At 36.8% G+C, this 26,512-nt stretch overlaps 1 protein-coding gene across 4 annotated transcripts in view; it reads right to left on the bottom strand.

Moving 5' to 3' along the window:
• Window positions 1-2,707: 2,707 nt before the first annotated feature.
• LOC149262626 (protein DWD HYPERSENSITIVE TO UV-B 1-like) overlaps window positions 2,708-26,512 on the bottom strand; it is a 257,742-nt gene continuing 233,937 nt past the window's right edge. For 3 of the 4 annotated variants that reach the window (XM_089424988.1, XM_089424989.1, XM_089424992.1), the window contains exons 9-10: window positions 3,153-3,233; window positions 2,708-3,043 (exon numbers count right to left, since the gene is read on the bottom strand). In XM_089424988.1, the coding sequence (XP_089281114.1) occupies window positions 2,960-3,043; window positions 3,153-3,233 (165 nt within the window). In that variant the 3' untranslated portion in view covers window positions 2,708-2,959. The remainder of the gene's footprint in view (window positions 3,044-3,152; window positions 3,234-26,512) is intronic. The other variant, XM_089424996.1, reaches the window with a different exon arrangement.

Below are 26,512 nucleotides of genomic sequence, written 5' to 3'. Positions count from 1 at the left end.
GAAATGTTCCTTTAATTTTCATTTGCATCCTTTTACTTTAAGAATTTAACATTACCATTAATTGCCAACGTTGTTAAGGTTGAAATGTATCAGGAAAATGAGACGGTAGGCATGTTTTTCTTGGAGGGACTATTTTTGGAGAAAAACAACCCCAAATTTCCCTCAAAACAGCTTCAAAACTCACAAAAATGCATTTTGTGGGGGTTATACTTGCCCTGGCAATAAACTGATCGGTTTATCGGCCGGTTTGACCACAAGCCGGCCGGTTCCGTCCTAAACCAGCCAGTTAGGACCGGTTAGCTCCAATTTTTGGCCAAACAAGGTGTTTGACCAAGTTTTTTGATGGGTTCCAACCGGTAGGCCTGCTAACTGACCAGTTAGACCGGTAACCGGTTAGCTGGGCCGGTTTTGAATACTATGGCTATACACATTATATTTGATTAGTTGCTTGAGTTCCAATGCTTAAGTTCTTGTTTTGAAAGTACATGATAGTGTTGTGTAAGAAAGCTTATATTTGGAATTAAGAGTCAAACATGCCAGACTAAATGTCAAATATATTTTGTAATCAATTTGAGCCATGGTTTGTCCCCGGGTGGCAGCTCAATTGGTGATGGCCATGTTATGAAGTATTATGTAAAGTATGCAATCAAACGTTCAAATCCCCCTAATTTAACTTATAAGCCATGTGTTGAGGCACGTGTGGTTTCACCTAGAGTTTATGGTGCTAGCGGTTAGAATCAACCCCGTGCCATGCGAGTACGAGCCCGGTCCAGCAGCCAATTACCAATGTTCCACCAAGACTTGGTTGCAGGGAGACGCGGGTGTGAGGGTTGTGTGGAAGTACCCTCAAATTTTCGGGAAATTTCAGGGGTGCGAGCGAACGTCGTGGTATATATATATATATATATATATATATATATATATATATATATATATATCAACTTCATATTCAATAATGAAAGCATAAATAGACTAATAGTACACATTGATCCACACTTAAAATTTAAATTCATAATTGAATTAAATTGATCCATCCTCATCATTCATTTTGATACATACATCATTTATCCTTACCATGAGATTCAATAATGAAATATTCAAATACATTGATCCATATCATTCATCATTCTAGTTGAGGCACGTGTGGTTTCACCTAGAGTTTATGGTGCTAGCGGTTAGAATCAACCCCGTGCCATGCGAGTACGAGCCCGGTCCAGCGGCCAATTACCAATGTTCCACCAAGACTTGGTTGCAGGGAGACGTGGGTGTGAGGGGTGTGCGGAAGTACCCTCAAATTTTCGGGAAATTTCAGGGGTGCGAGCGAACGTCGTGGTATATATATATATATATATTCAACTTCATATTCAATAATGAAAGCATAAATAGACTAATAGTACACATTGATCCACACTTAAAATTTAAATTCATAATCGAATTAAATTGATCCATCCTCATCATTCATTTTGATACATACATCATTTATCCTTACCATGAGATTCAATAATGAAATATTCAAATACATTGATCCATATCATTCATCATTCTATAATCTACATTGATTTAAAAATTAAATTCATCATTCATCATTCTATAAGAGCTTGACGACGGGCAAGAGAGCACAGCGTAACGGCGGGCAAGAGAGCACAACTCGATGGCGGGCAGGGGAGCACAGCTCGACGGCAGGCAAGAGAGCATAGCTCGACAGCAGCATGAGAGCACTCAACAAAGCTCAACAGTGGGCAAGAGAATTTGGGAAATGAATAGGTAGGTTTACCTAGGTAAGTTTTAACTTTTTCACTTTTAGTTTTGTTTTATTTCTAGTTGTTTCAAGTTTTGTTTTATTTTCTATTTTATTTTTAAGTTTTTTAATACATGAATTTTCAAATTTTTTTAGATTAAGTCTTATTAGACAAATTCAAGGAGGGACACACCAAGGGGGACGCCTAAAAGCACCTTTTTTGGGGAGTCACGTCCCCCACATTGGCCCTGCATCTCCGCACGATTCCCCAAAAGCTGTGCGTGGAGAAACGCACCCCTAGACATCCCCCTGTCCCAGGTGCAACGCGTGCGAGGGGTGTGTGCACCTGACCCTGGGGACATGTCCCCTTGGAACACTGCTTAATCTAGTCACCCAAAAACCAAAAACAAAGCTATGGTTTTTTCAAAAACTAAAGAATGTGTACAGATATTATATAGCTGGTATTCAAGCTGGAGTGAAAAACCTAAATTCCAAAAATTCATATCACTTACCCTCCACCAAGTTTTTGATGTTCACTGGTTCTTGTTTGTTAGTTCTTTCTGAATCCGGGACTCTCTCATCCCTACTTATATATTTATGGTGCTTCTGAGTTTACTTTCCAAGCTCACAATTGCAATGGTTGGACCTTCAATTTAACCAATAATAGCCATGAGAGCTGCTAGTAGATAAAACAAAGGAACCACGGTTAAACAATGTCTTACATTTCATGGAGGAAGCTGCAGTTAACATTCTCTCTTAAAGCCTAGGATAGTTACAATCTTCATGTGCAGTATCACTGGAAAAATCATTACTGCTGTAAAGCAGCTCTGTTTCTATCTTTGTTTTAATCAGTTAACAAGACAATATAAGTCACCGTGTTGATATTTTTCTAACCACATCTCATATTTTTTGTGAATCAATCTGTCAAATTTCTTGTATATGAAATTTTGAACATATCGGAAGCCTTGATAAACTTGAAACATCATCTGCTATTACAATTTAGGGAGACATTTATCATCTGAAAGATCCGCAGCAAGGGCTTTACTCAGATGAAAGAAGTTCAAGCAAGAACCAAGTATGTCAGTATACCAATACATATACTTCGATATATATTGTCCAAAATTTCCTATTAGTGATACACTTATCTACAACAGTAGAAATTCCAGTATTCACAGTTATCAAACTGGAGTCATTGTAGTATAATGGTAAAATAAATCAACCTTAGCCACCCATCCCAGAAAAGGGTAAATACTGCAGATCAAAATTGTGGTCCTTGCAACATACATCACTTGAGAGCAAATTGATCTGCAAAAAGACAAAAAAGCAGAACTTCACAAATAATCCATTGCATTTGAACCGTGTAAAATCAATTGGATAAAAATTCACCCTGAAGAAATACAAGCATTGCTATTACCTTAAGGATCTCAGACTTGGAGTCTGGATGAAGATATGCCGCCAGCACGCTTAAGTGGAAATCCTGAACAAAGTTAAAATACTAAGAAATAGAGGATTAAAGAAAACTAACAAAAAATAAATATATCTAGTGACTAAAGAAAGACGCACAATCCCACAGACATCAATGTTGACAAAAAGTACACTAAGCTGAAAGTGCAGCACTAAGTAACGCAATGATTTTAGATAACAGCAGAACACTTTTACCAGATATTGAGAAAAACATCATTATCTTGAATTTAACAAATTACTTTTTTAGCCCTCATCAAAAAAATATAAAATCTTATCAACTGAATGCTTGATGCCAAAATGAAGCTGCCAAAACAAAACAGACATGAATAAAGAGTCCTGCTTTAAACGTTAAGTGGCTAGATATTTTCCAGAGTAAAAAAAATTCACAAAGATCTACATCCTCAGCGACAAAAATTCAAAGATGACACCTGTGACGCTACAATGTAGGTTAATAATTCAAAGACAGCACTTACAACACTCTAGAATATATTTTACTAACCAATAGAAGACTCTTCTGATCATAGGACATCAAACGCAACATTGCAGTCGGCCAAAAGTGGCAACAAATGTCAAATACAACTGGTCTTATGGGTGAGAACATGAAAAATAAAACCAAATAAACAAAGATCATCGGCAAGAATGATCACATCATGTCTAAAAAGATGATAAGAAAGTAATGAAGATGTCCTCCAGCATTATTATCATGAAGAATATTGCAAGCATATATAATCTAATGGGCACCTCATAATAAATAACACCCAAAATCTCTTTAGATTTATACACCCAAAATCTCTTTAGATTTATAGAGAAATCCTTGCCTGGAATTGATTTACTTCCACATTATGTGAATCCTTTATGCAGGAAAACAAAATAAACACATTAAAACCCTTGACTAGAAATATTTTTTCTCCGGGTTAAGAAAATTCACTTTACATGAAATGAAACCAACTTCAACTCATAGAGACAGTCGAAGAAATTCTCAAGATATGGTTGATTCCTAAAGTTTGCAATAAGATAGATCTCATCTTTTGGATGCCAATTAGCTTCTGAATATGTTTCCAATAAGATAATAGCAAAACATGCTTGGGGGGGCAAAAAGTGGAGAAATAGATACAATTGGAAGGGTATGACGAATGTTTTGAGTTCTGAAAAAATACATGATAGAAACAATTGGGATATCAGAATTTGTGATACTCATTTTGATAGAGATTTGGTCCTATCTTAATCTGAATGACTTCCCACATTGCTGAATAATTCTCAGCTTTAAAGAAACGAAGAAATATCAATTGCATCGTGAACTCTACAGCCATTTATTTATCGCGAACAAATAAGACTAGTCTCTTGCTCCTATCCTTTATTTGAATGCAGCAATTTCTATTGCTTTATTTAATGAAAGCACAATACAAAAAAAAAGGCTATTTGGCAACCTCATCTCGGCAAGAATGATCACATCATGTCTAAAAGGATGATAAGAAAGTAATGAAGATGTCCTCCAGCATTATTATCATGAAGAATATTGCAAGCATATATAATCTAATGGGCACCTCAGAATAAATAACACCCAAAATCTCTTTAGATTTATAGAGAAATCCTTGCCTGGAATTGATTTATTTCCACATTATGTGAATCCTTTATGCAGGAAAACAAAATAAACACATTAAAACCCTTGCTTAGAAATATTTTTTCTCCGGGTTAAGAAAATTCACTTTACACGAAATGAAACCAACTTCAACTCATAGAGGCAGTCAAAGAAATTCTTAAGATATGGTTGATTCCTAAAGCTTGCAATAAGATAGATCTCATCTTTTGGATGCCAATTAGCTTCTGAATATGTTTCCAATAAGATTATAGCAAAACATGCTTGGGGGGACAAAAAATGGAGAAATAGATACAATTGGAAGGGTATGATGAATGTTTTGAGTTCCGAAAGATACATGATAGAAACAAGTGGGATATCAGAATTTGCGATACTCATTTTGATAGAGATTTGGTCCTATGTTAATCTGGATGACTTCCCACATTGCTGAATAATTCTCAGCTTTCAAGAAACGAAGAAATATCAATTGCATCGTGAACTCTACAGCCATTTATTTATCGCGAACAAAAAAGACTAGTCTCTTGCTCCTATCCTTTATTGTTGAGAATGGTGTAATTTCCACATTCAGCTATGACCAACTCTTATTGTGTCATTAGTGCAGTTGGTTCGGCACTAATGTGATCAAACTTGAGATACCTTGACACCGTCGTCTTCATATCCCGATCTCTCTCTCTCACTCTCTCTCCTTTGACAGGCTTTGAGTCTAGGATACCAGAAACGCTGCCCCCATCTCCCAGAAATGTTGTACAGTGTTTTGGATCCTGAAACGAGTATGAGACATATTTGATACAGGCTTGATATGTTTCAGTCCTATTTCAATTTTTCAGAAACAGCCAGTCAGAGAGCTGAAACATTTCAATGGGGTTTTTTGAAAAATCGATCCATTTCTGGAAAAAACTGGATGCATATCATGATTTCTGGAAACGGATTAGGCGAAAATAGATACATATCACAATTTATGGAAACAGATCACACAAAACAGCTGCCGAGAACGGATTTTAGGTTTTTCGTTTCAGTTCTTTTGTTTTTTATTTTTTTGGCAGGCCCTTCATAACCTATTGCATTTCACGATTCAACGTTTTATCATTTCAAGCCTAGGGGAGCGGCCAAGCCTGCACCATTGTTGCTTGAGTTGAGAGACTGTCTGCCATCACCACCGCTTGGAATTGGACGAGCTGACGCTGACTAACAAGTTGACTTGGGAGTTGGGACCCTCATGTCAAGGCTATTTGGCAACCTCATCTCGGCAAGAATGATCACATCATGTCTAGAAAGATGATAAGAAAGTAATGAAGATGTCCTCCAGCATTATTATCATGAAGAATATTGCCAGAATATATAATCTAATGGGCACTTCATAATAAATAACACCCAAAATCTCTTTAGATTTATGGAGAAATCCTTGCCTGGAATTGATTTATTTCCACATTATGCGAATCCTTTATACAGGAAAACAAAATAAACACAAACCCTTGCTTAGAAATATTTTTTCTCCAGGTTAAGAAAATTCACTTTACACGAAATGAAACCAACTTCAACTCATAGAGACAGTCAAAGAAATTCTTAAGATATGGTTTTATTCCTAAAGCTTGCAATAAGATAGATCTCATCTTTTGGATGTCAATTAACTTCTGAATATGTTTCCAATAAGATTATAGCAAAACATGCTTGGGGGGACAAAAAGTGGAGAAATAGATACAATTGGAAGGGTATGATGAATGTTTTGAGTTCTGAAAAGATACATGATAGAAACAACTGGGATATCAGAATTTGTGATACTCATTTTGATAGAGATTTGGTCCTATGTTAATCTGGATGACTTCCCACATTGCTGAATAATTCTCAGCTTTCAAGAAATGAAGAAATATCAATTGCATCGTGAACTCTACAGCCATTTATTTATCACGAACAAATAAGACTAGTCTCTTGCTCTTATCCTTTATTTGAATGCAGCAATTTCTATTGCTTTATTTGATTAAAGCACAATACAACCAAAAAAAAAATTAAGGCTATTTGGCAACCTCATCAGGATCAGTTGATTAGTCACCATTATCAATTTCAAAAACAATAATATGTTACACCTCAGTCTATCAAGAAACTAGGAAGTTTATCTCACAGAGATGAAAATATTTAAATAGAAGCTTAAATAAAGAGAGAAAGTAAGACTTCATTGAATTACATTTGGGAGTAATGGACATGGGCATATTTGAGGATAGATGATCAAAGCTGAAATAAACATGATGAATGGCATAATATGAGAGTTCCCAAGAAGCATAAATAACATGATCCAAATCTGTGATAATTGATTAGACTTTCTATTGATGTGACAGAGCAAAAAAAGATGCATACAACCAATTGCAAGGTTTGTTGCCAGAGAGAATATAGGGGCATGGCTTACAATGATAAAGTGGTTCAAAGAAGTGTGTTTGTAAATAGTATTATTATTTCTGCAGTAAAACCATCATGACAGCTTATTAGACAGATTATTCAATGAACATATTGTTGAGAATGGTGTAATTTCCACATTCAGCTATGACCAACTCTTATTGTGTCATTAGTGCAGTTGGTTCGGCACTAATGTGATCAAACTTGAGATACCTTGACACCATCGTCTTCATATCCCGATCTCTCTCTCTCACTCTCTCTCCTTTGACAGGCTTTGAGTCTAGGATACCAGAAACGCTGCCCCCATCTCCCAGAAACGTTGTACGGTGTTTTGGATCCTGAAACGAGTATGAGACATATTTGATACAGGCTTGATATGTTTCAGTCCTATTTCAATTTTTCAGAAACAGCCAGTCAGAGAGCTGAAACATTTCAATGGGGTTTTTTGAAAAATCGATCCATTTCTGGAAAAAACTGGATGCATATCATGATTTCTGGAAACGGATTAGGCAAAAATAGATACATATCACAATTTATGGAAACAGATCACACAAAACAGCTGCCGAGAACGGATTTTAGGTTTTTCGTTTCAGTTCTTTTGTTTTTTATTTTTTTGGCAGGCCCTTCATAACCTATTGCATTTCACGATTCAACGTTTTATCATTTCAAGCCTAGGGGAGCGGCCAAGCCTGCACCATTGTTGCTTGAGTTGAGAGACTGTCTGCCATCACCACCGCTTGGAATTGGACGAGCTGACGCTGACTAACAAGTTGACTTGGGAGTTGGGACTGTCTGTTGTCACCACCATTTGGAGTTGGAGGAGCCAGAGAGACAATCTAGTGTCAGCCATCACGGTTCACTGCTTGGAGTTGGAGACCCAAGAGGACACCGACAAGAGCGGCAGAGCCTAGAGGTATTTAAATAAATATGTATTTCAAACTATTACCCTGCTAGATTCTTGATGAAATTGACCATGTGCGTCATAAATTCTACTCCACAAGCCTTATTAGGATGAAATGTTCTCCAGTGAGCATGTAATGGATATATGCCTTATTCAGGGTCTAGCATAATTTTCTCTTCCACTCCCACTATTACGTTAAAACTTAATCCCCGAATTTCTAAATATTTCCATAATACATCGTTCTAGGAATTCCACCTAGTCAATGTTGAAAATTGACAGCTATGGGATGAATTTCCCTGAATAAAATTTCATTTCCAACCTTTCTAAAATGACTTTCTAAAAATAGAAATCCATGTCTATCTTTGCAACCATGACTTTCCAAAAATAGTAAATCACTTTCCATCAATTCATAATCATATATATACAATGGAAAATCACTTAACTTGTCCTGAATCAATCTCAATTGTTTAATTCTTTAACTTAATCATCAATATTATTATTATTACTATTACTATTATGATTTATCCTCTTTATGATATTATTATATTATTATTAAAAAGAAATTCAAGTCTCTCAGCTATGAGACTTAATCATGTCATATGTAACTCCCCTCAATTAATGCATATGCTACTCTCTCTCTCTCTTGATGGATTTATTCATATTCTCTTTAATGTTCTTATGCACCTCTTATACTCTCTTACACAATTTAATGACTCGTCATAAAAAGATTCTTCTTACACCTCTTTAATGCATAAGTTACACTTCTCTCCTAAATGCATAAGTTACACTCCTCTCCCTTATGCCATAAGTTACACTCCTATTTTGGCATATGTAACTCCTCCTCAAGGCATAGGAGTTACTCCCTCATGAATTCGACCTCCTTACTCTTCCTATATATTTGTGTCTTTAATTTTCACTTGACACACTTACTTATGCTTGTGAGAGGAGAATTTGAACTTGAGAAAGAGAGAGTTGGAAAGTCTAGAGGAAGATTGAGAGAGAGAGAGAGAAAGAATCTTGAAGAGCAAGAGCAGATCTTGGAGAGCCAAAGTGATTTAGTGTTTGTATTAGCTATTGTTGTCAGAGGTCTTCAGATTTGGGTGAACTTCTTCATTCCCTCATTGTACTGTGTATCTCTGTTGAACAATTGGTTTGTAATAGAAGAAGAATCTGGTTGGGTTTTGCCCTAGTCATTGACCTAACTTCTCTGTGTCTCATTGAGTTCTTGGCTATCTTCCATTGTGCATATGGTTTATATGGTTTAAGTTCGATCTACAATTACTTAACTTATTTTGTAGCATAAAGAAGTTCTGGATTCAAGTGATTGTAACAGCATAGAGCATCAAAATTTCAACATGGTATCAGAGTTTTGGTAAAGACAAGCTCAAGAAGACAAACTCCATTTCTATCTCTCTTTCTGCTAGATTATCTCTTGCTGTCAATTCCATTTCTAGCTCTCTTTCTGCTAGAATATCTCTTACTATTCTCTCCGTTTGCAGCTCCTTTTCTGCTGAAATATAGTTTGTTGTCCGCTCCATTTGCAGTTTTTTTCCTAAAATATAGCTTGTTGTCTGCGCCATTTGCAGCTCGTTTTTCTGATGAAATATAGCTTGTCGTCTGCTCCATTTGCAGCTCTTTTTTTGTTGAAATATAGCTTGTTGTCTGTTCCATTTGCAGCGTTCTTTTTGCTGAAATCTAGCTTGTTGCCCGCTCCATTTGCAAATCTCTTTTTGCTTAAATATCTCATGTTGTTCCTTCTACTTACTGCTCATTTTTTGCTGAAATATCTCTTGATGTCCCTTTCTATTTGTTGCTGATATTTTGAGCAGATCAAGATGTCTTCCTCCTACTTTAAGAATGAAGAGAAGTTGGTTGATGCTTCAATTTTTTTCCCTTGGAAAGCCAGATTGGATATTACTCTTCAAAAACATGATGTTCTAGAGTATGTTGAAGGACAGGTTGACAGGTTGATTAGAGTGTATTAAATGAACAACTTGAGTCAAGTTCTTGCTTTGAAGAATCAACTCAAGGATGTTAAGATGAATAGAGGAGAAACCATTCAAGCATACATCATGAGAATATCAAAAATCAAAAATCAGCTATCAACTTCTAGTGAAGTTGTTTCCGATAAAGAACTGGTACTGATTTCACTTGGAGGTCTTCCTTCTTCCTGGGAAATTGTTATTACTACCATCAGTAATAATGACAAGTTTCCTACATCTGATGAGCTCCTGGGAAAGTGCAGTCAAGAAGAAGCCAAAATGATTTCCAGAGGGAGAATTCTCAAGCATGAGGAGGGAGAACCTACTTCCTTTGTTGTACAAGGCAAAAAGAAGAAAGGAAGAAGAGGAATGCACTACTCAAGAAACTCTGCTCCCAATAGCTCCTCTCAATGGACCAGAGATTCATCAAAAGTCCAATGCTACAATTGTCGCAAGCATGGCCACTATGTTCATGACTGTTCAGAAAACAAAAGAGCATCAAAATCGAACTTCAACAATTGCTCCAACAAATCTGATTACAGAAGAAGAAGAAAAGCTCCTTCTAATCGCAGAGGAAACTATCGTTCCTCAAGGAACCAAAGGTATGATAATAATGCAATTGAGACTCAATCAGAATTCTTTCTTGTTTCTTCTCTTTTTAGTTCATCTCCTGCAAATTCTTGAGATGGTTGGTTGATAGTGGTGCTTCAAGGCACTTTACTGGTTACAAAGAAGTACTCTCTAATCTGGTTGAGAGGGAGACGGATTTGAAGATCATTCTTGGGGATAACTCTACATATCCCATAAAGGGATCTGGTTCTGTTTCTTTCCATCTAGATCAAGGTAAAACTTTGACTCTTTAAGAAGTTTTATGTACCTGGCTTAAACAACAATCTTGTGTCTATATCAACTTTAGAAGATAAACGAATGAAAGTTGTTTTCATAATGGTAAAGTTCTCACTTGGCCATCGAGATCCAACACGAAAGATGCCCTCACTCTAGGGATCGAGATGTGAAGGTCTATACAAAATCAATGGAAAACCTATTCATGCACTAATCCATGACATAAATCATCAAAGTGAACTTTGGCACCAAAGGTTCACTCACTTGCACTACAAAGCATTACCTCATGTGAGAAAAATGGTTTCCGGAATGTTAGAAATTAGATCGGATCATGATGGCATTTGCCAAGGATGCGCAACCAAAAAGCAAGTGAAGAGACCATTCCCTTCAAGCAAAAGTAGAACCAATCAGGAATTGCATCTTGTACATTTAGAAAATATGTGGACCAATGCCTATAACTTTACTTGTATTATATTATCTTTGTGGATGATTTTTCTCGCAAAACATGGATTTATTTTGTGAAAAATAAAAGTAAAGTGTTTAACATGTTCAAAGATAACAAAGCTCTAGTAAAAAAACAAACTAGAAAGCAGATCAAAATTTTCAGATCTGACAATGGAGGAGGGTTCATTTCCAATGATTTCATTGACTTTTGCAAACAAGTTGGAATCAGAAAAGAGACCATTGTACCATATAACTATTGGAAATAATACTGAGAGGGGGGGGGTGAATCAGTATTATCAGATCAATATAACTTTTCACTTTCCATATTAAGATTCATATGTGATGCAACAAGTATATATCCAGTAAACATATGATTCAGTTAGTTGATCTCTAATGAGTGCATCAGAACATTATTAACCATATGAGTAGTAAATCGGAGCAGTAAAATACAACAGATCATCACACACAAGAAGCACACATGAACACCATGATGTAAGGTGGAAACCCAATGCGGGTGAAAACCACCCGCTGCAAGTCGTCTCAATCTTCTTTAATAAGAAATACCTTTTACAATAGTTCTGTACTGGTGCAGACTTATACCAGTACACAGGCTTCTACCTGCAGAAGGCTACAACCTTCTCTCGTTCTCCAGACTCTCCTGGAAGGGAGCTACAACCCCCTTTGCTCTTGTACTAGCCGATCCATTTACTAGTACGCAGGCTGCTACCTGCTGAAATGCTCCAACCTTTACTTGTTTTCCAACTGCTACTAGAAGGGAGCTACCACACCCTTGGCTCTTGTACTAGCTGATGTACTAGTACGTAGGTGCCGACCTATTGAAGGCTACAACCTTCTCTTTCTTCCTCCAAGTACCATGTTTCACAAATTTTCAGACTGGATACACTGAAGCACAACATCATAATCTGAAAGGCCACATTTCATCCAATTTTCATACTGGACCCATTAATATCATTGAAGCTCATAATCAATCAATACTAGCATCATCAATCTCTGAATTACCCAATATTGAATCTGCAAATATTTCCTTATAACTTTGCAGTTGTTCCATACATCAGACATACCCAGATCATACCATTCATAAAACATACGTCAATAATTCAGATCTAGTCTATCAAACCAGATAATGATAAACATTCCAATCCTTAAGATCCCGATCCATCAAGTATCAAATAGATCTGTAATCAACCAAATTCCTTGTGCATAAACTAAATTAATACTTTCTCAGCACACAGCAACCAGATATCAAATCAGAACCTTGAACACCGCAGTAATAGATAAAAACAGCTAAAACATATTTCAAGTAAAGTCCGCAACTTCACCAACAGAAACCTGCGTACAGATCTATAAATTCATTCTTTCAAACATTTAGATATTAGTTAACCTAGATTATCAGATTTATAGATCAAGTGTGCGCTACATATCACATATCAAAATCATATAGAGATACCACTATTCCAGCCTTAAGATTTTGACCCATCAATAGAACTTATCCTTCTCCTTGCGCTCAGGTTCCTTCTTTATTCAGATCTAGATCTGCACCATAACCCAATCACCGTATTCCAGATCTAGCACTTTATCAAATATTCAATTATTCAGAAGATGCCTTGCCAAATGATCTCCTTCCTCTTTTATAGCCTTAGGCCTTTCATAATACCACGGACCAAAAACCATAACAATTCAATAACATGGACCCAATACTTGGGATCAACACTTTTGGATGCAATACCACGAACCAAAACCATAGGATCAAAAACTGTCGGACTAATACCATGAACCAACCATGAAAGTGCGTGAACTTTTCTCTGCATGAAAGTGCATGAACTTTTCTCTACATGAAAGAAAATTTTCTCTGCATGAAAGTGCGTGAACTTTTCTCTACATGAAAGAAACTTTTCTCTGCATGAAAGTGCGTGAACTTGAAAATAACTTTGTTGCACTATAATTTATCATCTGTGTGATTTGCCATCAAGGACAACACTTGTCTCATAATGCCAACAATCTCCCCCTTTGGACTTGATGGCAAAGCTAACTTGTCATACTAAGAATTGTCATCTGATTCCTTTGAGATGTTCTGCATCCTATGTATTCTGTCACATCTGATATCTTTTCCGTAGATTCATCTAGATATATATAAGTGAGTTGATCTTCTACGAGTTGGTTGCCATCAAGTACAACACATGCATCATAATGCCAACAATCTCCCCCTTTGGACTTGATGGCAACAATACCAAATCACTCTCCCCCTTTGACATCAAGGGCAAAGGGCAGACCAAGATATTCTCTTCCTTTGCTGTCCATACTCCCCCTGAGTGCCTGCTGAAATTTCTGAATGAGCTCCCCCTTTGTATATGCCAAGGTGTACCAATCTGTCCATGCTCCCCTTGAGTACATGCTGAGTCTCTGCACTGCTAAAGTGTGTTGTTCATGCTCCCCCTGACTGTAGGCAAGATCTGCAAAAAGATGTTCTACAAGAAGAACATGACTCTATCTTAAATGACCTTCCTATCACCAAAGACTCATACATACATACATCTCTCAACCAAGTGAGGATATACAAATATTGACTCATCCACCCATCCAAGTGGGCTTACACCAGAAGTTTACACATGATAAACAAGTACATTACATCATTCATCCCAGGCATAGTGGGGAAACCAAAAAAGGTTGTTACATGACCTTGATAACAAAAGACATATATGACATAGAGACGAAATATCTAGAGCAAGACTATGAAAGTTATTAATAACTAATATCAGCAGCATCTGTCAATCACTATTCAGATCAGCAACCTGTAAATGTCTTGTAGCAAGGTATGTCTGCCTATAGATATCAACTCATCCTCTTGAAAGACATCATAGCCATCTCATCAACATCAAGATCTGCATGATCTTATATATCATCCATGTATCATCAATTGGGGACATCTGTATCAATCAACATATGTAAGTATCAATCTGTCATTTTATCATCATCATGTCTCCAACAATGCAATTTTGAGTAATCATTCATGTATCCAGCATACTGTATATAGTACTATGTATCTTTAGCTCAAGATCATCAACCGCAGCAATCCTCATCCACATGAGAGCCAAGAACTATAGGAGACTTGCATCAACTATATTATATGATCTTTATGCATATGACGACAGCAGCATATGATAGACTCATCATCAAGTAATGAAGATGTGTATACAAGCTTTGTACTTTTCCTTATCCTTATAAAGATCACCATGTAAGCATTATATCAGAGAATTAACCACAAATCTGATCTGATCATCAACTATGTAACCCCAAACATCATATGAGATTTTGTCATGGACAACTCATAATCATATCATAGCAAGATGTATCCTAAGCATCATCACCAAGGACCACTAACCATAATGCCAACAATGCATTATTAAAAAGATCTGCTCCCCCTGAACCTGTGCCATCTGTTTACTGTCAAATCTAATCACGCATATATCAACAAGAAGTATCAAGACATCATCATCATCAAGTTAATATCAAGACATTTCCACACATCATTAACAGATTGTAACCATTATCAAACATGTTAAATAATGGACTAAATCATATCAGACCCTCTTTCCTGAGCCTGTCCCTACTGCTTTTCCTCAAACAACCATATACGCGATTGTGCAATGACCAACTCGCGTATATATGCGACTTTCCTTTATGAAACTTGCATATGAAATTCAGGATACTGAAGTTTCAAACTTTCATCTCCTTCTGAGTCTGTTGTGCCTATACATTGTGCTGTGCCACATTTTTCTGACTGTACTTCCTTTTTCTTCCATATCTTCAAGTGTGATGATGTTTTCTCCTTTTGGTGTGGTGCCCGTACCTTGTTCCTGCATTCCTTGGCTATATGTCCAAGCTTGTTGCATGCATAACATCTTACATGTTTCATATTCCTTCTGTAGCAATCAACAGCTTTGTGACCGAACATATTGCAAGAAAAACAATATCCATTAAAATACCTGAAATGTGATGATCTTTCTGTGTGATGATCTTGAACCATTCTTCTTCTGCATCTAGCTGCAACATGTCCAAGATTATGACATTCATAACATTCAATATTATTCATCTGAGTAAATGGCCGACTATTACTTCCATAGTTAGGAGTAAAAGATTTTCTTTGAAGAATCTCTTTCCTTGATTGTTGATGGGGTTGACCTCTCCTCTCCTTGTTGATCATTTTAGATTTCTCTTTAGAGTTCCTTGCCTCACCTTGTGAACTAGATTCACCTTCAACAGATTCATGAAAACCAAGACCAGTTTTGATAGCAGGAGACCTTTGACTACTAAGAATATCATCCAAGACTTTAGTACTATCTTGAAATCATAACAGTTTATCCTTTTCTTCTTTTAAGATATTTACCTCAATCTGAAGTTGTTCTTCCTTTTCCAGACATTGCTTCTTCAAAATTTCTTCAGACTTTCTTCCTTCTTCCATTTGTTGCCTTAGTTTGAGAATCTCCTTTTCTTGTTCTTCATTCAGATCCTGCTGCATTTGACGAATTTTGAAGGCACATTCCAGCTGAGATTTTAAGCGGATAACTTCGTTTTCCTGTTTTTCAATAGCTTGGAGTAGATCTTTATTCTGCTTCTTTGATTCTTCAAGATCTTCTTTTAGTGAGAGGATCGTAGCTTCAAGCCTTTCATAATAACTAGATCTATCTCTGAGTTTCTTGATTGTTGTGCTCTTTTCATTGACTTCATTTCTTAGAGATGTTACTTCATCCTGCAACTTTTGATATTTGTCCTTGAATAACTTCCTTACCTTGCTTCTTTCCTCTTGTTGAGCCTTTAGTCTAGTAGCTACTTCTTTGAAGGCACCACCCTTTATGTTCAATAGATCTTCTTGATCTCTAATTTTGTCCGTTAGCTTCTTAAATTCTGCCTCTATTTGATATCCTTCTTGCTCACCCATAAGAGCACATTCAATGGTTTCGTTATCACTTACATCACCTTCAAATGGAAAGATAGTTGGAACATCAAAGGATAACAAATTCATACCTGATAGTTCATCTCCATTCTGAAATGATTCTGAATCTGATTCTGAATTTGAAGTGCTTCTGCATAATTCCCAATCGATTCTCCCACTGTCATAGTTCTTCTGAGATGTCTTCTTCTGCTTAGGCGCTTTCTTCTTAAGCTTCTTTCCCATCGTTCCACGAATCTCCTTCAAGCGATCAAGCTTCTACAAAAGGACCTGCTCTGATACCAATTGTTGGAAATAATACTAAGAGGGAGGGGGGGGGGTGAATCAGTATTATCAGGTCAATATAACTTTTCACTTTCCATATTAAGATTCATATGTGATGCAACAAGTATATATCCAGTAAACATATGATTCAGTTAGTTGATCTCTAATGAGTGCATCAGAACATTATTAACCATATGAGCAGTAAAATACAACAGATCATCACACACAAGAAGCACACATGAACACCATGATGTAAGGTGGAAACCCAATGTGGGTGAAAACCACCCGCTGCAAGTCGTCTCAATCTTCTTTAATAAGAAATACCTTTTACAATAGTTCTGTACTGGTGCAGACTTATACCAGTACACAGGCTTCTACCTGCAGAAGGCTACAACCTTTTCTCGTTCTCCAAACTCTCCTGGAAGGGAGCTACAACCCCCTTTGCTCTTGTACTAGCCGATCCATTTACTAGTACGCAGGCTGCTACCTGCTGAAATTCTCCAACCTTTACTTGTTTTCTAGCTGCTACTAGAAGGGAGCTACCACCCCCTTGGCTCTTGTACTAGCTGATGTACTAGTACGTAGGTGTCGACCTACCGAAGGCTACAACCTTCTCTTTCTTCCTCCAGGTACCACGTTTCATAAATTTTCAGACTGGATACACTGAAGCACAACATCATAATCTGAAAGCCCACGTTTCATCCAATTTTCATACTGGACCCATTAATATCATTGAAGCTCATAATCAATCAATACTAGCATCATCAATCTTTGAATTACCCAATACTGAATCAATGCTTTCACCAAAGCCAACCCGCATACAGATCTGCAAATATTTCCTTATAACTTTGCAGTTGTTCCATACATCAGACATACCCAGATCATACCATTCATAAAACATACGTCAATAATTTAGATCTAGTCTATCAAACCAGATAATGATAAACATTCCAATCCTTAAGATCCCGATCCATCAAGTATCAAATAGATCTGCAATCAACCAACTTCCTTGTGCATAAACTGAATTAATACTTTCTCAGCACACAGCAACCAGATATCAAATCAGAACCTTGAACACCGCAGTAATAGATAAAAACAGCTAAAACATATTTCAAGTAAAGTCCGCAACTTCACCAACAGAAACCTGCGTACAGATCTATAAATTCATTCTTTCAAACATTTAGATATTAGTTAACCTAGATTATCAGATTTATAGATCAAGCGTGCGCTACATATCACAGATCAAAATCATATAGAGATACCACTATTCCAGCCTTAAGATTTTGACCCATCAATAGAACTTATCCTTCTCCTTGCGCTCAGGTTCCTTCTTTATTCAGATCTAGATCTGCACCATAACCCAATCACCGTATTCCAGATCTAGCACTTTATCAGATATTCAATTATTCAGAAGATGCCTTGCCAAATGATCTCCTTCCTCTTTTATAGCCTTAGGCCTTTCACAATACCACGGACCAAAAACCATAACAATTCAATACCATGGACCCAATACTTGGGATCAACACTTTTGGATGCAATACCACGGACCAAAACCATAGGATCAAAAACTGTCGGACTAATACCATGAACCAACCATGAAAGTGCGTGAACTTTTCTCTACATGAAAGGAACTTTTCTCTGCATGAAAGTGCGTGAACTTTTCTCTACATGAAAGAAACTTTTCTCTGCATGAAAGTGCATGAACTTTTCTCTACATGAAATAAACTTTTCTCTGCATGAAAGTGCGTGAACTTTTCTCTACATGAAAGAAACTTTTCTCTGCATGAAAGTGCGTGAACTTGAAAATAACTTTGTTGCACTATAATTTATCATCTGTGTGATTTGCCATCAAGGACAACACTTGTCTCATAATGCCAACAATAACCTAGACCAAAATGGTGTGGCGGAGAGAAAAAATAGAACTATCATGGAAGCGGTCAAAGCTATGTTGCATGATCATAAATTGCCAAAATTTCTATGCGGAGAAGTTGCAAACAAGGTTGTCTATGTTCAAAATAGATCTCCTCACCATGCCCTAAACAACAAGATTCCTGAAGAAGTCTTCACTAGCGAGAAGCCCGAAGTTTGGCACCTAAGGATCTTTGGTTGTCCTGTCTACTTTCATGTCCCAAAAGAGAAAAGGAACAAGTTGGAAGCTTCAAGTAAGAAAGGTATGTTTTTTGGTTATTGTGAGAATTCTAAAGCTTACAGAATATACATATCCGGTCAAAGAAATATAGAATTTAGCAGGAATGTAACATTTGATAAAGATGTAGCGCTTGGAAAAGCAAGAGACACTCCTCTTCCTCTTGCTAATGTTGATAGTCAAGATAATGTATTTGAAATACAAGAAGACCCTGAAGCTAACACTGATCTTGTTGATAAACCCATGGAGCCCATGGATCCTTTGGATCCTCCTCCATGTGATCCTCCTTTTAAAAGGACACCTTTAAGGCTTCGTGACACTCTTCAAGACGCTGATAAACATGTTGCCCCCAAAGGAACTTCTAGAGAAAGCAAGAAACCTTGTCGGCGCCAAGGATATGTTGTAGCCATAAGCAACATTATTCAAGTTGAACTGTTCACTTTTGAAGAAGTTGTAAATGTCCAAGTGTGGAAAGATGCAATGGTTGAAGAATATGAATCCATCATTCATAATGATGTATGGGAAATGGTTCCAAGACCCTAAGGTAAATCTATTGTATCTTCTAAATGGTTGTATAAAATTAAACATGGTGTTGATGGTGATATTGAAAAATATAAAGCTAGATTTGTAGCTAGAGGTTTCTCTTAGAAAGAGCGAATAGATTATGACAAAAATGTTGCACCTGTTGCCCATTACACCACCATCCGATCTATTGTAACTCTAGTTGCTAGCCAAGGATGGTCTCTTCACCAATGTGAAGACTATTTTTCGCATGGCTTCCTTAAAGAAGAAGTATTTGTGGAGCAACCACAAGGCTTTGAAGTACATGATCCAAAAAATCATGTGTAGGTTGAAGAAAGCCCTCTATGGTTCGAAGCAAGCTCCAAGAGCTTGGTATGCTTGCATAGATAGCTTCTCGATGAAACTTGAATCTACCAAAAGCAATGCAGATCCAAATCTTTACTTTAATACATTCCAAGGTATGCCTTTGATTTTGGTATTGTATGTTGATGATTTATTCCTGACCGATAGTGAACCTCTTATTCTCTAGTGTAAGGACGAGTTAGCTTCTGAATTTGAAATGAAAGATCTTGATTTGATGCACTACTTTCTAGGCCTAGAGGTATAACAAAAATCTGGTGAGATTTTCCTTTCTCAAGGAAAATATGTTGTCAATCTACTAGAAAGGTTTGACATGACTGAGTGTAAGTCCATGAATACTCCAAAGGAAATGAATTTCAAGAAGCTTTGTGGTAAAGCTACAGGCCCTGATTTGGTGGATCCTTCTAAGTACCGTCAACTGATTGGGGCACTGATATTCTTAGTGAACATTAGACTAGATATATGCTTTGCAGTCAATACATGATTAAGCCTGCTCATGCACACTAGGTTTATGCAAAGCATGTGTTGAGGTACCTGCATGGGACCATCAATCTTGGATTGAGATATACTGCCGAAGATGTAAGGCTACATGGATACTCTGATGTTGATTGAACTAGTAACTCTACTAACAGAAAAAACACATCAAGGTGTTGCTTCAGCTTAGGATCTACCATGATATCTTGGATGAGCAAAAAGCAAAAGTTTGTTGCCCTTAGCACGACTAAAGCAGAATACATTGTTGCTAGCATGGCTAGCTGTGAGGCAGTATGGCTAAGGAAGCTCTTTGGAGAGCTGTTTGAGCAAGTATTGGATACTACAGTAATTTACTGTGACAATAAGAGTGGGATTCGACTTGCTGAAAATCTTGTGTTCCATGACAAGTCCAAACACATTGAGATCAAATATCACTATATCTGGGATATGGTGCAAAGAGGAGCAGTAAGACTTCATCATATATCGACTGATGACCAGATCATTAACATTCTTACCAAGCCTTTGTCGAAAGGAAAGTTCTTGGTTTTCAGAGAGCAGCTTGGACTGACAGATGTGACCCTTCCTAGAGAGGGTGGTCATGGATGATAAGCCTTGGATGTGCGAGATCCTTGTCATGTGTTGACAAGTGGATCCCCCCAAGCAGTGATGAGCCTTGGATGTGCGAGATCCTTGTCATGTGTTGACAAGTGGATCCCCCCAAGCAGTGATGAGCCTTGGATGTGCGAGATCCTTGTCATGTGTTGACAAGTGGATCCCCCCAAGCAGTGATGAGCCTTGGATGAGCAATATCCTTGTCATGTGTTGACAAGTGGACCCCCCCAAGCAGTGATGAGCCTTGGATGTGTGAGATCCTTGTCATGTGTTGACAAGTGGATCCCCCCAAGTGTGTATAAGGTGATGGATGCATCTCACTTATGGTGATTCTTCTTCATTAGATTGTAACATCATTGTTCCAAAGTAGAGATAGCAGAGATCCTTGTATCAGAAAGAAATTCCTCCCTAGCTGAGAGGGAGTGTTAAAGTGACTTTCTAAAAATAGAAAGTCATGTCTATCTTTGCAACCATGACTTTCCAAAAATAGTAAATCACTTTCTATGAATTCGTAATCATATATATACGATGGAAAATCACTTAACTTGGACTTAATCAATCTCAATTGTTTAATTCTTAACTTAATCATCAATATTATTATTATTATTACTATTATCATATTTATGATATTATTATATTATTATTAAAAAGAAATTCAAGTCTCTCAATCATGTCATATGTAACTCCCCTCAATTAATGCATACGTTACTCTCTCCCTCTCTCTTTAATGCTCTTACACACTTCTTACACTCTCTTACATAATTTAATGACTCGTCATAAAAAGATTCCTCTTACACCTCTTTAATGCATAAGTTACACTTCTCTCCTAAATGCATAAGTTACACTCCTCTCCTTTATGGCATAAGTTACACTCATATTTTGACATATGTAACTCCTCAAATCATAGGAGTTGCTCCCTCATGAATTCGACCTTCTTGTTCTTCCTATAAATTTGTCCCTCTCATCCTCACTTGACACACTTGTGCTTGTGAGAGGAGAATTCGAACTTGAGAAAGAGAGAGTTGGAGAATCTAGAGGAAGATTGAGAGAGAGAGGAGTCTTGAAGAGCAAGAATAAATCTTGGAGAGACAAAGCAATTCAGTGTTTGCATCAGCTACTGTTGTCAAAGATCTTCTTCAAATTTGGGTGAACTTCTTCATTCTCTCATTGTACTTTGTATCTCTGTTGAACAATTGAATTTTAATAGAAGATGAATCTGGTTGGTTTTTCCCCTAGTCATTGACCTAGCTTCTCTGTGTCTCATTGAGTTCTTGGTTGTCTTCCATTGTGCACATGGTTTATATGGTTTATGTTCTATCTACAATTACTTAATTTATTTTGCAACATAAAGAAGTTCTGGAGTTAAGTAATTGTAACAGCGTAGAGCATCAAAATTTCAACAATCAAAGCAACAAAATTGATCCCACTACTTAGTCGAGAATTCTTCAAACCACAAGGACATAAGCATTAAGATATCACAACAAACCCAAGGGCCTCGAGAAACAATAATAGCACAATGCATTTTCTGTTTTAAATGAAAACCAAAGAAAACATTTTTGTCAAGGTACAAGTACTCATGTGGCACCTTGACTTCTTTAATACAGGCCTTAATAATGGACTCAGGTGGAATTTGATTGATAAAAATCTCAAGGAATGTGTTTCTTGATTTGGAGTTTAGGGGTGTTGAAAGAAAATTAACAATCTATAAAGACCCATGGTTTTAGAAACTTACATCTATCGACATATTACAATGCTTGTAATTGATCTAGTTGGCTTGTCTCTATCATCTAAGAAAAGGAAAGAGCGATAACTGATAGGGCATTTAACTTTTGTTTTTATTATTTGAGGCTTATAAATGGTCTAGAATTTAGGAGTTCCAAACTTTGGCATAAGAATATAAATAGGATGGATTGTTAGCTTATAGTTTGTAATGTGTTGAAGAGCAGTTGCTCATATAAGTTTGTTTAATACTTTCTTTAATGTGTTCTGATTGTTCTTCTTTAAGGCTTGTTTTGAAATATATATTTCTCAATTTTATTTTGCAGTTTCCATTTACATCATCATCACCACGGCAACTACAAGTTCATTCGTTCGAAATGAGGAATAAGTAATTGAATCTGCCCCAAAAGTTGATCTAAAGTCACCACTTTGGAAATATGTAATTGTTGTAGGAAAGATCCAGGGAGGGGGATCATTGGTATGGATTTGCAGTGAGTGTCAAAAGGAGTTTAAGGGATCATACATCCAAGTTAAAGCACATTTAATTGGGTTAAGAGGCAATAGTATTTGAATATGCACTTGCCCACCTAAAGAGAATGGGACAGAGAGAAAAGTTTTAAGGAAAGAAAAACTTGCAAAATATCAGAAAGAACAAGACGAGGCAAATGCTAAAGCAAACGAGGCAAATCCTGCCTCTCAATTCAAACAACCAACAAGGTTGGGAGACTCTTCAACAAAGCCTCCACCTTCCAATTATGGAATTGGCAACCTTGGTTCAAAGCGGTCTAATTTGGGACCACTTGAAAAGAGTTCTAATAATGATGCTCAAGAGAAGGTAAATGTAGCTATAGGTCAATGCATTTATGTAAATGGTCTTCCCTTTAACCTTGTGTGATCTCCTTACTAGGCAAAGATGATCAAAGCAATGAATAAAGCCCCAAAAGGGTACAAGAGCCCTAGATATGAGAACGTTCGCACTACATTGTTGAGTGTTGAGAAGTTAGATTTGGAGGCTCAATTAAGCCCCATTCATAATTCATGGCGCATTCCAGGGGTGTTTATTTCTGATGGATGGAAAGATCAAAGGAATAGGCCTTTGATCAATGTGATTGCTTAGAGCCCCAAAGAAGCAATATTTTTGAAGGCAGTGGATTGTGAGGGGCAATTGAAAGATTCTCAATTCATTGTTGACATCTTGATTGAAGCAATTGAATTGTGGGGCCAGAAAATATTGTCCGGGTAATTACTTAATACTGACAATGCAATGGTGTGTAGAGCAGCAGGCCTAATTATTGAAGGAAAATATCAGCACATCTTTTGAACCTCTTGTGTTGTACATTCAATGAACTATTGAGCAAGATGGGGAAGAAAATTGAGCGGATTCGAGTTATTTTTGAAGAGGAAAAAGAAATTCAAGCCTTCATCACAAATCACCACGTCCCAAGGCATCTACAAGGAATTTACGAAGTTGGAGCTCCTTAACGTACCTAAACTTTAAAGTTTATTTCATAAATTCTAATTTCTATGACTCTAAATTCAAATATGTAAATTGGATTCTTAAATGTCATGATTCATGAATCATAATAGGTATTCAATCAATTATAATTTTTAATTTATTGATACATTAGCACTTGCAAGTTACAGATACTCGTTTTGTTTCTCACTTCATAGTCTTAACAAGGCTTATGCAGGTGAAAAAAACATTACAATCAATGGTATGTAGTCCTTTTTGGAATCAATGGAGGCAATCCCAATCTGAAAGAGCAGTGAAAAGGTTGGTTGTTGATGATGAATGGTGCGATAGGGTGGAGTACCTCTTGGAATTTACTAAGCCAATTGTGGATTTTCTCCGCATGTTTGACATAGATATGCTTAATTTGGGAGAGGTGTATGAGGGCATTGACTCCATGATAGATAAGGTAAGGGTGGTTATAAATGCCAAGGAGAATGACCCAAATGAATTCTTTTACAGATAAGTAAACGATATATTAACCAAAAGATGGAACAAGATGACCACCCCATTGCACCTTTTGGCCTATGCAGTGAATCCAAAATATTATTTTGCAGAGTTTCCAAGTGATGTAGAAAGAACTACACCAAACAAACCCCAAGAAGTATCACAAGGATTTAAGAAAGCTTTTAGAAAGCTATTTGTAGATCTTGGAATTGGGATTCAGGTTCATTCAGTGTTTGATCATTTTGTGGGATCAGAGGGTTTCGGTGCTGATATTGATTCTACATGGGACAAAACCAAATTAAGTCATATTGATTGGTGGAACTAATATGGTGGGGAACTTCCACATATCCAAAAATTGGCCATCAGGAGCTTGTCACAGGTTGCTAGTTCCTCTTCAGCGGAAGAATTGAAGTACATATGGCTTAATCCATTCGGTGAAGCGAAACAGATTGGGCTCCAAGAAGGCTGAGGAACTAGTGTACGTTCATTCAAACCTTCGCCTTTTGTCACACAAGAGTGACGAATAAAAAATTGGGCCCAAAAAACTAAGAGATGTGGAACCAGAGTTGCCTGACTTGGATATGATGTTGAATGCCATGTCTCGTATGACTTTGTTTGATGAAGCGGCACCAATAGTTGGATCTTCAAGTGGACATGGCAACAATGCTCCCACTACTGGAGAAGAACATGGATGAAGACATATTTGATGATATGTAAATGTAATTTATCATTTATGATGATGTTTTAAACTTTTGAACAATGAACATTGAATACCATAATATGCCATATGATAATATCATAGTAGACTGCCATCCATAGTTCATTTTGTAATTGGTTCTATGTAGTGTGCATTATTAATTTTGGTGATGATGTTGTCCAATCGATGATTGAAATTTGAAACAGAAACTGAGAAACTTGATGATATGTTGAATGTTATAATAATCACTAATGATGATGACAATGTTTATGCTGAATTGATGATGATGATTTGTTTATGTTGAATTCATGATGATGATTATGTATTTTTAGATATAGAATCAAGATTCTAAAAGATGAATGGTAATATGAAATTCTTATTTTGTTATATATATATATATATATATATATATATATATATATATGAATGAGTGTGTGTGTGTGTGTCATTTCCTTGTTGTATTGTATTTGGATTTTTTGAAAATTTGTCATATCCATTTCGAACCCCGTATCCGTATCCGTTTCAATGCAAATTAGTCTTGAGTTGTCCAGGCTCACTTAGTATTTTATGACACCATACCTTTGTCAGGGTTTTATAGATTTATACATATGTTTTGATGCTATACCTATGGAGCTTGCTTTCATTAATATTATTTTCGACATTTCTAGGAGTTGTGCTTGCACTCGCATATTGTATTCATACTAGTTGTACTTTTCAATCCCATTGACCTACTTTCGTGGTCATTTGTCAGACATTAATATAATTCTCTTATCTTATTGCTAGGTTATGGTTCAAGCCAACTAATTAAGTTGATATGTTGGCTCAATAACCCTTTTCGGGAATGCACCCCACTCACGTGGGCCCATGACCCTTCATGAGAGGAAATCCTACTTGAGTTGTGTATAAAAACACAACTAAACCTCATTTGTATGTTGTTCTCTTGATTGAACTTGTTAAGTCAAGTGATCATTCTTTAGACTATGGACATCATTCTTTAATCTAACGAGTGTTAAACCTATGGGCACACACATCTTGTGTCTCCTTTTCATGTTTGGTATATTTTCTCCGAGAATGTCAGGGTTGGTTTGGCATCTTCTTGTGATAGCATATTTTTCTCTTGGTGCACAGTGCCATTTCACTCCAAAACACTAAGTAGGGCTGCCATCTTTCTCTACTATTGCATGTTTCTAGGGTGGTTTTCGATTTCACTCGATCCCCTCTTTCTTTGTGATCTCAACATATATGACATATGATGGTTGAGAATTCCCCACCTATATCTAACATATGATGATGTTAATCACCTTTACCCTCTAACTAAAATACCTAGAATCTAAATAGTGAGATTTCTTGGCCAGACTATATAGGAGCCCTGGGTAGTGGGATAGCCTAAGGAACTATTGAGCAAAAAAAGAGATCCCATTCCTTGGTTTGGTAGGCT

This window comes from Pinus tabuliformis, chromosome 6 (genome assembly GCF_031772625.1).
Source record: "Pinus tabuliformis cultivar Carrire ecotype Pingquan chromosome 6, CPIR1, whole genome shotgun sequence".
NCBI classification, from domain to species: Eukaryota; Viridiplantae; Streptophyta; class Pinopsida; order Pinales; family Pinaceae; genus Pinus; species Pinus tabuliformis.
This window is presented reverse-complemented; position numbering and strand designations above follow the sequence as displayed.